Genomic DNA, 12336 nt, shown 5'->3' with positions numbered 1-12336 from the left:
CACAAGCAAGTTGCTGTTTGGTTTGGTGGGAGAGTGCAGTAATAGGTCCTCATGTATCTATGAAATGTGCATAAATGTTGGGACTTCAAACCCATTCTCATTGCTGTTCAGATTTACCATCACTTGAATATGGTGTGTAATTTGATCAGATAACTATTTTCAGAAATTTCTTCTTTGGAAAAATTAAAAGCAGATGATCACACTTAAGTGAGGAATTACTTGTCTTCCATTGGACACGTGGCAACATAAATCTCGCAGAGGGAGTATTTTTAGCATTATGCTGCAGAGTTAAGAAATTTTATCTGGGACCTGCTTAAAATTTATCCCTGGTATTTCACTGAGCTCCTACAGAGTATTGATTATGCTGTATAACGTGTCAGCTTCTTCAAATAAGTAGCTGAATTTTTCTGTGGCAGTGTATTCAGCTGGAACAAAAAAGTACCATACCAGTTCACCACCACCCAAATCTGTTAACAGTGAGTGGAACATTTAGTAGATTGTTTTGGATGTAAAAATACACCATGTGATCAAAAGTATCCGGACACCCCCAAAAACATACATTTTTCATATTAGGTGCACTGTGCTGCCACATACTGTTAGGTACTCCATATCGGCGACCTCAGTAGTTATTAGACATTGTGAGAGAGCAGAATGGGTGGTTCCGCAGAACTCGTGACTTTGTACATGGTCAGGTGATTGGGTGTCACTTGTGCCATACATATGTATGCGAGACTTCCATGCTCTTAAACATCCGTAGGTCCACTGTTTCCAGCGTGATAGAGAAGTGGAGACGTGAAGGGACATTTACAATACAAAAGCGTACAGGCCGACCTTGTCTGTTGACTGACAGACCGCCGACAGTTGAAGAGGCTCATAATGTGTAATGAGCAGACATCTATCCAGACCATCACACAGAAATTCCAAACTGCATCAAGATCCACTGCAAGTACTATGACAGTTCAGAGGGAGGTGAGAAAATTTGGATTTCATGTTCGAGCGGCTGCTCATAAGACATAGATCACACTGGTAATTGCCAAACAATGCCTTGCTTGGTGTAAGGATCGTAAGAGTTGGACAATTGAAAAGTGGAAAAACGTTGTGTGGAGTGACAAGTCACGGTACACAATGTGGCGATCCGATGGCAGGGTGTGGGTATGGTGCATGTCCGGTGAACATCATCTGCCAGCGTGTGTAGTTCCAACAGCAAAATTCAGAGGTGGTGGTGTTATGGTGTTGTCATGTCTTTCGTGGAGGGGGCTTGCACCCACTGTTGTTTTGCTTGGCACTATCACAGCACAGTCCTACATTGATGTTTTAAGCACCTTCTTGCTTCCTACTGTTGAAGAGCAAGTCAGGGATGGCGATTGCATCTTTCAACACAATCGAGCACCTGTTCATAATGCATGGCCTGTGGCGGAGTGGTTGCACAACAACCACCACCCTGTAATGGACTAGGCTGCACAGAGTCCCCACCTGAATCCTAGAGAAACACCTTTGAGATGTTTTGGAACGCAGACTTCGGGCCAGGCCTCACCGACAGACATAGATACCTCTCCTCAGTGCAGCACTCTGTGAAAAATGGGCTGCCATACCCCTAGAAACCTTTCAGCACCTGATTGGATGTATGCCTGCAAGGTTGGAAGCTGTCATCAAGGCTCAGGGTGGGCCAACACCATATTGAATTCCAGTATTACCGATGCAAGGCGCCACTAACTTGTATGTCATTTTCAGTCAGGTGTCCGGATACTTTGGATCACATAATGTACATGCATTCTTTTAATTTTTGTAGTGCATATGTAAAATATCCCCACTGCATGGCTGTCATCAGATAATCTTATAATGCTCATTGCATGTTTTAGAATTGCTACTACATAACCCTGCAAGATAAACAGTTCCATATCTGAGAGGAAATGGGTCAGAAGTCCAATTTTTGCAGTTTGGATTTGTTACCATACTTGTAATATGCACACAGTATCCAGTTTAGGACATGTTAAAAGGATGCATGTCCATTTAACACTTTCTGAATTGGCCATGGGGTGGAACTGGACTACTGCCCTTCTTCTCCACATGAAGCAGTGTGGGTATTACATCAGAACTGCAGAAATTGGACTTGTGTGTCTTTACAGATCAGTCGCAGAGTTTCTGAACAAAGTGTCTTGCACACAGTAGCCAGGTGCCACATTGTGTTACTACGACAGTATGATGTCAGCTGTTGCCAGTCCTGACACATATTGTGAATGTGCAATACAACTTTATATAAAATGTGTTTTGTACGCATTTTTCTAAGTGTACGCTGGTGGTGTGTTTTACCATTCTGTTACAGGCACAAGTATTCTCCAGCATGAGTGCAGAAGTACAGAATGTAAAACTCTCACAACAACCATTTGCACAACCAGCAGCAGTTAGTGAAATTGTTGCTGAGACAAAACGACTTATAAAAGCAAAACTGCCAAATGTCCAGCGCAGCATGCAGCTCTACTTGGCAAACCGGGAGACTGAGTTCATACTTTTCAGGCCAATAAAGGTATGCTGTCACATAACTAACTATTGAAATGATTTAAGAACATATAAGTGAACAACACTGGACACAATAATGTGGTTGTATTTCTGTTTCCAGAGAGAAACGTGTTCCAAAATTATTTAGGTAACTAATAGAGAAGTTGAAGTACTTGCTATTTACTTTTTCCGTATTTTTGTAGCATCTACATTGTGTATTATCTCCCCCAACCATTTGTTGTTTGTGCGTGGCCGAGGAAAAACATTTGGTTTCAAAGTATAAATGTGTCGGTTGTTGCTTGCACATAAGTATCATTCCACTCACAATGACAGTTTTTGATCTAGCGTATTTATAACTTATTTCTTTCACTTTATTACAGTTTGGTCATAAATAATGTCATTGTATGAACATGGTTTCTGTCAGCAAACAGGGACCAAATGAAGTGGTGTTGTGGTCCAGGACTCTTATTTGAGAAGAGGGATTCATACCTCTATCTAGCCATTCAAATTTTAGTTTTCCATTGTTTCTCTAGATCACAACAAACAAATTGAGAGAAATGAATGTGGTGAATAAATGAATTATCTATTGATAAACGTAGTACATAAATAAATATGTCCTTGCCTTGATAGGTCACAGGAAAATTTTCCTGTTGATATAGTGTAAAAAAGGTCATATGGTTGAGTCAAAGAAAGAAAATGTTATACACTTACTTTGAACTTTTGATGTTTCAGTTCCAGGTAAAGTAAAATTTTCAAGTCGCTGGTGCAATATGGGTGAATGTATTGTATAAATGTGCTTTTGGTGCTGTCATTCTAATCTTTAAACTTGAATCTCTTCATCCTTGTTAACTAAAGAATTTGCAGCATTAATAACAGGATCTTGCTCTTTTGATGTTTAACATTTCCCTCATTCAGTAGGGACCTGAAAAATTCAGATTTTATGATAAATGTGAATTCTGTCTCAAAATGTGAAAATAGGAAATTATGTAATAAATGCTATTTCATAGTGAATTGTATCCAGATTAACTATTTTATCAGGCTTAGTTAGAAATAGCTTTATTTTCTGCATCTTAATGTCAAAAATGTATTCAGTTTTTAGTTACTGGTATTGCACATCATCTAATGAGGTCCAGTTTGGAAAGATAGTGCTCAATGATTGAGAGGCACATAATTGTGGATGGTTGAATGGTCTGGTCTGTATAAGGTACGTGCTATGTAATGCAACATAGCACCTTAGACCAAATATACCCATACATTTGTCTGCTAGATATAGTTCAAAAGTTGGTAAACACAGACTCTTTAACACAGCAATTTTTGGGTGACAGGTGTTTAGAACTGTGGTTGCACGAAATAGCAGTAGAGGTCAAACCTGAACTATCACACTTACGACATTGCCAACCTCAGCAAGCAATTGTGTGGTAGTTGTTGCTGAACGCTTCGTGTTGTTGTTGTTTGTGTGTGTGTGTGTGTGTGTGTGTGTGTGTGTGTGTGTGTGTGTGTTCATTCATTCATTTATGCTTTCAGATGACCAACAGTTTATGATGTCTGCAGTCTGCACTATAGCAACCAGAAAGCAAAACCTGTCAACACATTTTGACAGCACCGAAATTCTGCCACTAAAGTGCGAGTAGAATTAATTTCGACAATGTAGGAAAAGACAGATTGCTACTTACCATGAAGTAGACACGTTAAAATGCAGACAATTAAGACACTTATATTGCATTGCCACCGCTGCCAACCCATTCACCAGTCTTTCCCCTCTCCTCTCCTTTTGTGCTCCTTTTTTTCCCCTCCTCCCTGCCCCACAAGTCCTAACACTGTGCCTGTTGCCATTCTAGTCCCTGCACATTCCACCAGACAGCGTTCGTCTCTCCTCCCACCTGTACACTACTATCTCTTCCCCTTCTCCATCCCATCCAGATTGCTGCTTGCACCCCACATAATAGTTGCATTCTGGCCAGATATGCTGGAGTTGGCAGTCTTGTGTGCATGAGATGTGCTTTCTTGTGTGTATGAATGGTGTGTGTTTCTCTTCTGCTGATGAAGGCTGCAGCCGAAAGCTTTATGTAAATGTCTTTAATTGTGCCTGTCTGCAACTTACTTGTCTCCTTTACAGTAAGTAGCAATCTGTCTTTTCCTATATTGTTGATATTCCTACCAGAATTTCCATTGTTGAAATTATTGTCTGTTCTACTTCTGTGCAGAGTTTCTTGTCGGTTCTATCTCTAGCATTGTCAAGTACAGTTCGGATACAAGTGCCCACAAAAGGTTAAAATTAATATGCTGCAGATTTTGTAATTAATGAATTGGGTGAGAAAAGAAAAAAAGGCAAGTTAAACCTGAAATAAAAGGAGCAATCAGTTCACTGGTGAGAAAATGCTGCTGCTTCTCAGCAGAAACAAACATTTATTGAAAGCTTAAATAGAGCCAAAAGAAAAAGACAAGCAGAGAATGTTTGGGAAAAAAGTGCTTAATTGCAAAATGGAACATTCCAGTCAAAAAGCTAATCAATCTTGTCTTTTATTGTTTAACAGTCAGTTTCAAAGCTCTAAGGCCTCATCTTCAGTTACATGGTGTGGCAACCTTTTAAATTTGTACATTTAATAAGAAAAAATTCTATTTGTGAATTCTGCCAGAAATAGGTGCTACATTTTTGGGTCTCTGTCAGTTTTCCGAGGCCAATTGTATCCAAGTCTACTGCATATCACACTAAGTGCACTGTTAGCTCTATGTTCTGTATTTTTGTGATTAGTGTGATCTTATCGTAAAATTAGTGTTTTATATGGAACTGCAGGCTTTCTCAGCAAATTTTGTTCTTGAAATCTTTTCAGGGCATCAGTTGAATTGGGGCATCATCTCATACCAACATTTCAGAAAGTTGCCTATTCAAGTCTTCAGGCAAAATGTTTGATTCTTGAGGCTGAACTGTCTTGTGTAGCCACTGGACTGCAGACCAGGCAAGTTAGTTGTGACTCCTGAAGGGAGTGTCTCAGTCAATGGTGGAGAAGGGGTCAGGACTGGGTGTCGAGTCCTTTCGTTGCCTGTCCATCTGTCTTCAAAGAGACCGTGGAAATAAGAGTACAAAACACTCTCGTCAACCTGGACAACAGGTTTCAAGTAAGCTCTGAGTGGGATCTGGCGAGAGTGAAAATCCACCAAGAAGCTCCAGTCCTAAAGCAGTGGTGGAAGGGAACAGAATTAGCAAGCGACACCACGACTCGATGCTCATACCCCTGCTGCCCACCCCCCCCTCATCCAGTCAGGTGGTCTCCACCACACACACTCCTCCGCAGGCACACAATTGACTTGGCTGTTATGCACTTGGCAGGAGAGTCTGGAGTTGAGTGGCTATAAAAGATCAGATGCCACAGGACCCTGAAATTTGCAAGTAGGAAACTGGTTAAAGGATTTTGATAAGAAGATACTGCCATTCGGCTGATATCCTGAGATTATTTAATCAATAGTATTTAGATGTTTGTATAAATCATAAAAGACAGAAAAGGCTAACATCTACTTACCTTCAAGAGCCACAACTTGCAGTACGGCTGACAGGAACACTTGAAATAAAAACATTATACTTAGCTTTTGAAACAGTAAGTTCCTTCTTCAGGAAAGAAAGAGAAATTTGTTGGGGTGGATTGGAAAGGGGGACTGACAGGTCTCTCTGAAACTAATTGTGTTTGTTTGTTTACTTTTATTAGGATCGGGTCTACATACAAGTCCGTCTTATAGTACCTTTCTAGTAAAACTTATAATTACAACTACTTAATTTTAGTACATACAGAGTACATAGTAGCTGGTAATTACATCTTTCCAAAAGAGAAAGATTAATTTGTAAGTTTCTGCATCTTATGACATGAAGACATTAATAGGAAGTTTGTTTGTTGTAGTATCTTGCACGAAGGCACTAACCAAATGCCGTACCACACACACGCAAAGAATACATTCATTTTGATGCTGAGTCGCACGAACATGTTGGCGAGTGGCCAACACCAGTCCTATAGGTGATTGGCAAAGCTTCTGTGACAGAAAGGCACCTTTATCGTGTGCTAAAGGTATCGCCTGCTGCATGTTCAGTTCATAAAACATGATCTTCTGGGGTATCACATTAAGGTACTGACACCCTCCACCTCCATGTACTTTCCCGGTATTCTTTTTGTGCATCATATATCCTCACGTCATGTCCGGGGATGTAGTTGAATGTGCTGAAATCAGGGATAAGTAAGTGCTCATTGTATGCACAATGACCTTTGTGAAGATGTCCACATATTCACTTTGTTGGAGGCTTTCAGGGTGTGACTGAAACAGAGAAAGTGTGCTGAAGTTCCATAATGCTGCAGGTCAACAACTGTTTGCATTATGTTCATAAGATGATCGCTGTGTTCCTCTGTATTGCTGGGCTGTTAGAATTGATGAGCCATTTATGATACCGATCTAGTTCAGTCCAAAGTAGCTTTACAAACTGGAGAGTTTGCACAATTGTCTCTGCCTGTGTCTGTCGTCAACACTGATATATTATGAGAGGAAGAGGAGTAGTCTGACTGTTCCACTTTGAAATCAGAACAAAAGAAGTAGATGGGTATTGAATGAATTGAGTAGCTGAAAGTAAGTGCAGATTTGTCCAGTGTACTTGACAGTAAGGAAGCAGTTACTATTGAGCAGTGTACTTTTAGTACACTTTTAGTATTTTTAGTTTGAAGAGGCAAATAATGAGTCCAGTGGAGCTCACATAGCTCAGTTAATTTCTGAGAAATTGGGGGAGGAGGGGGCAGCAGTCAATGTTTGCATTCTCTGCAACTTTCAGTCCACCAGCAACAAGTAGCAAATATCAAGAGGCATCTCCACTGCTTCCAAGAGTAGACCATAGGCTGTTTTGAATGCATTGATCCAGTACAGATTACAATGCAGCAGTTCGGTTTTTAGTCCAATGTGGCATGCACCAGTGATCATCAAAGGTTGAATTTTGTGGCAGTTACTCTCCACTAAGTAAAGGCACCTTCTGTCTGACCCATGAATGTATCTCGTACGTTGTGAGGGTATTTTGTGTTTATATGCCTCTTGACTTTCTTCTCTCGCCCTAAGTTTGAAAGAGGCCCTTAGAGAGGATGAGATTTAAAGGTACTGCAGTAGCAAGCACTGTGATTTCTGCACTTGAAGATGGTAGAAGGGCCATTGAGAAGATGAGATAAATATAAAAATTAATTAAAAGGGGAAGAAAGATACAAGGTAGGATGAAAAATTCAAAAATTAAAGAGAGAAAAGGGGGGGGATCAGAAAAATCGTAGTGATAAAGTAATAAAAAAACATAAATTCCTTGTGAACACAGTGTAAGTAGATTTGGCAACGCCAACATTGAAAATGGAGATTCGCAAGTGCCACTCAGTTCGATTGTCTTAATCATAAAAATTGCTGTAGAAGTGTTGCCATATTTGCATTTGCAGTATTCTCAAATAAAGACGATCAGCAATAATCAGTATTTTATAAAGAACAGTTACAAATTGTTTATTCAGTTCAGATGATAAAAGAATATCTCATTGCATTACTGTATTTTACTTCGAAGTTACTTCACTTGATACCTGTGTAGTGAACACGATGTCTGCTGTAGTTCAGAGATCTACGAGTACATGTTTTGTTGAAAAAAATTAGTAACCTAACCTTTAGCTAAATCAGTAATTTGCCTATGTATCGTCCATAAAATAATCATCATAATATATTGTTTCAGAGTATATAACACTTCAGAGAAAGTCATGAATTTTTCATTGATCACCTGCCTGTAAACAATCTGTTTAGACTACAAAATATGGTGTATTGGAGTGAAATGCAGTTGTCGTCCCTTCACATGCCTGTGTTTAATGTGTAACTGCAGGATATTTCATCGTTCTGTGCTAGTTATTGTTCAGTGCTGTATTGAGTAGAAGGTTGTGTTGCATGGTTTGTAAAGTTTGAGATGGCAGAGCTAGAGGAGCAGCATATGTGCATTTCATTTTCCATGAAACTTGAGCAAAACTTGTGCAGAGACCCACCAAATGATGCAGGAAGCCCACAATGGTGAGTGCTTAAGCCATACTCAGTGCTATGAATGGTTCACATAGTTCAAAATGGCCGGATGGTGCACATGCATGTTACTTACTTCCACAAGCAGTAATCATCATAATACATCGAAAAATACTGCCCATTTTGCCTCATACTGATATCTTCTGAGACACATTAGTTGAACACTTTACTACACGGCTCTGAAAAGCGTGTTCATTGGTCAAGTACCCTTTAATACAAAAATTTGTATTCCTTCAAGCCACCTGCAACAAAATCTTATCTTCAGATTTTTGCCACATTTTCGAGCATTCCACCCACTGTGGGCTGAAGTAAGTCATAACAAAGGGATGCACGGGGCAGCTTTTATTGTGGAAAGGGTTGCAGGATTAGCAAATTTGTTATATAGAGGATATTGGTATGGGAATGCCATAAAATTTGACAAAAAAGGTAAGAGAGCAGTGAATTGTGACTGGTGGATATTAGGATGAGATGATCTCAGTTCATGCGTCGATGAAGCTGCAATTAAAATTGCTGTGTGGCTGACAGATGGCAGTGGTAGGGAGCAGAGTTGCTGGCTCATACACAAGCAGCCAGGTGCTCATGAGATCAAAAGTAGCACGACACCAAAAAAGAAACAGCATGTGTTTTGGTTGGGAAGAGAAGTTAAGCTGTTGCAGGAAGTGGATTAGTTCTTCACCACACGTCCAGACCACAAAAATTTCCACTAATCTGTATTGTGTAGAGGATGAGCCAGACAGTAGGGGAGTTTACTTTATTATATGAGCTTTCAAACGGTAAATTCATTTTTTCATTACGGCCAAGCCACAGCTGACAGTGTTAGCTGCCTGTAAATTCTTTCATCCCACAGTCCAGCAACAGGAAGTCAGCAGCATGGAAGGGCACCTTGGCCACGCGCCTCCCTCGCGTGCTGACGAGGTAATGCCGCCCCAGGCGTCGCTTAGCGGGCAATGCTCTGGAAAGTTCCATTGCCACCCCCGCGGGTTTCTTGGTTCTGACCAATCAGGGCGGAGGAAGCTGCGTGATCCGTCGAATATACGCGACCGCCCGTCACTGGGCCCATTCTCTTGTACTCTTGTCTTCTCACTATCTTGGACGTATGCCCTGTAGCAGTGAACATCCCCCGCTTCTCCCGGTGCTGCGGTGCTGGGGACTTAGTTTTCGCAGCCAGCATGCCTGCCGCTCGGACTGGTCCGATTGGCAGACGCCAACTTTCGTTAGCTTCGCAAACTGTGTTTCGTCAAACTCTATGCTTTGGCTCACCGTCGCCTCCCTAGGCCTGGTTATGTAACCCATTTTTAACAAGCTTTCGCCAATAAATGACCTTTGTCTAAATATTATCCTATTCATTCCATAACGCCCACTGCCTGCCCATAGGCCCATCCTGTACAATTGCGTGAGGGGCTTTTAGGAGCTTGTGAAAAGATAGGCAGAGGTTGGGGATGTACTTCTTGTTCCCATAGCTGTTTCCCTGATTTGTCTGTAGGACTGGACCCCAAAGATGAAGCAGACAGATGTCTCACATTGCTGTCCTGAGATTTTTTGTGTTACTCCCTAACTGGGTAAAACCACTAGAATTTCTGTACAAGGTACCCTTCACACTAATGGTGTAATAATATGCACTTTTTTATTATTTCAGAACAATGTGTTAGCATTACTGGCACGCTTGGAGCAGATTCTTGCAAATGGCGGATACTCGGCTGAAGACCTCTTAGTAATTGCTTGTCCTACACCAGAACAGGCAGCTGTCCTCCTTTCATCAGCATCATTGATGCCTGGAGATTCAGTTCGTGAGGAGCAGCTTGACACAACAACGTAGTGGTGATAACTGCTTTCATGTACTCTTATATAAGCCAAATTTATCTTTTTTGCTAGTGAATGTTGGTGATCTCAAAAGTTATATCTGATGAGAATTAATACACATGAAACTAAAGAACCAACATTTTTCCTGGCTGTGCTTTTATTACCTAAGATATAATATCACCTGTTTGTATTTAAAATTTAAGTTGACATGTAATTAGTATACTGAGCATATTATCAGTATTGACTAAAAGTAAATGGCATAAGAATTTTGAAAGTAAATTAAATTATAATTATTTCTTACCGGTTGATAAATTCTTATGCATGCAGTCTTGCCAGTTCTGAAAACAGCAGTTTAGTCTGGACTGTTGTGTCAAGTACAAGAAAAGGTGATGTAAAAGGAATTATATAACACTTGGCAGCTTTTGTATCACATAAACAAAATATGAATAGAATCCATCACCATCAATAGAATATGCTGGATAGAACAAATGCCATGTTTGAATTCTACAATTCCACGTCAGAAGATCAGAAATGTGATATAGCTACTTTCATTTACTTATCTCACAGCACAATAAAAATGGATTTACTTGAGGCAAAAATTGCTACTTGTACAAGACAGTACTTATTCCGTGCTTGTAAACAACATAAGAGGCAGTTTATATTATGTCTTTACTCATAGATTTGGTTTTCCACTGTGTAAAACAAGTGTCAACACAAATAAATGGAAATAATAACTAGTCAATACATATTGTGAGAGCATTAACATAATAAAAGCAACTGTTTCAAGGTGTAACAAGAAACTGAAATTTCAGGATGTTTAAGGGAGAGGGATGAATGTACACATTCGCATATGAGAACAATATTTGACTGAAATCCTTCAAACTGAAGGAATCGTACAACAGTCACATGTTCAATTTAAAATCAATAAACATATTGAGATTTGTGACACGGGGATGTCTGTAATCTCTCAATTATGTAAAACCACAGAGTTGTCTGTATTAGGTTTACAAAAATATATTTTGTCCCTGATGGTTAATGTAGCTCTTGCAAACTTACAAATCGTGTAGACTTTTATGAAAAGTTGGCACTTGCAATACACAAGTTTTTGCTGCTATGTCACTGCCAGCTGCTCTTCAGTATCTTAGCAAGAATATGTTTGTATGTTTGCCTTAAAATTTTATGACCAGGAATGCTGTGTGTAAAGTTGCCTTATATGTAAGTTATTGAACTTTAAATACTGTGGTGCTGTGTGAATGGAAAAAATAGTTAATTTGTACAGTGATGATAAAAAAGAAATGATTTTCAGAAATAAAGTTACTGTCTTTGTAGAGTATTTCGCGTAGGCTGATACTGTGTGCCAGACTAAGACTTAAAATGCAGATACCTGCATATTAGGGAGAGTTCTGAGTTCATCTCAGCAATGAGTGAAAGCCCCAACTTGTAACTGCATCTTTCCATTGCACTGAAACTCGCCAGTGGCTTTTCCAAATCACAGAGAATGGATGTTGTGAAGAGTTTGGCTTTTCCACAGGATTAAGGCCATTACTTTTACTTTGTATTGAGTATATTGTGTGATCTGAATAAAATTTGTTTGGTTAAGAAGGTAACTTTCCTAACTCGCATAACTTAAAAGGTAAATATCCCAGCACAAAAAGCTAAAACTGAATAAACATTACTTTAAAATATTGTGTTACATTGCATTACATTAAATGCTCTTTGTTCTATCACCCATCAAGGTCATTGTGTAAAACACTACCTCAGACTCATAAACAAGATATTATTTTGCAAAATAAGCAAAATCATTTGCTTGAAACAATAGTCAGTTAGTTAGTGTGCAGTACCTAGTTCTATTTCCCAAGATTGACAATGCTATGTCAACATTCATTCTTCCCTTAATCATCATCAAAGTGTAAAAATGAAATTTTGACAAAGCTGTTAAAACCAGCAGATAGAAGGGGGCCAACCCGTAGACACGCTAATTTATTT

The 12336-nt window shown here is 39.6% G+C and overlaps 1 protein-coding gene across 1 annotated transcript in view; it reads left to right on the top strand.

The window, feature by feature from the left end:
• The window catches only part of LOC124777257 (conserved oligomeric Golgi complex subunit 3), a 127764-nt gene extending 115729 nt beyond the window's left edge, over window positions 1–12035 (top strand). Inside the window, exons 14-15 of the mRNA XM_047252587.1 lie at window positions 2324–2524; window positions 10187–12035. Of these exons, the coding sequence (XP_047108543.1) occupies window positions 2324–2524; window positions 10187–10366 (381 nt within the window). The 3' untranslated portion in view covers window positions 10367–12035. The remainder of the gene's footprint in view (window positions 1–2323; window positions 2525–10186) is intronic.
• The last annotated feature ends 301 nt before the right edge of the window (window positions 12036–12336 follow it).

Source organism: Schistocerca piceifrons, chromosome 1 (assembly GCF_021461385.2).
Source record: "Schistocerca piceifrons isolate TAMUIC-IGC-003096 chromosome 1, iqSchPice1.1, whole genome shotgun sequence".
Lineage (NCBI taxonomy): Eukaryota > Metazoa > Arthropoda > Insecta > Orthoptera > Acrididae > Schistocerca > Schistocerca piceifrons.
This window is presented reverse-complemented; position numbering and strand designations above follow the sequence as displayed.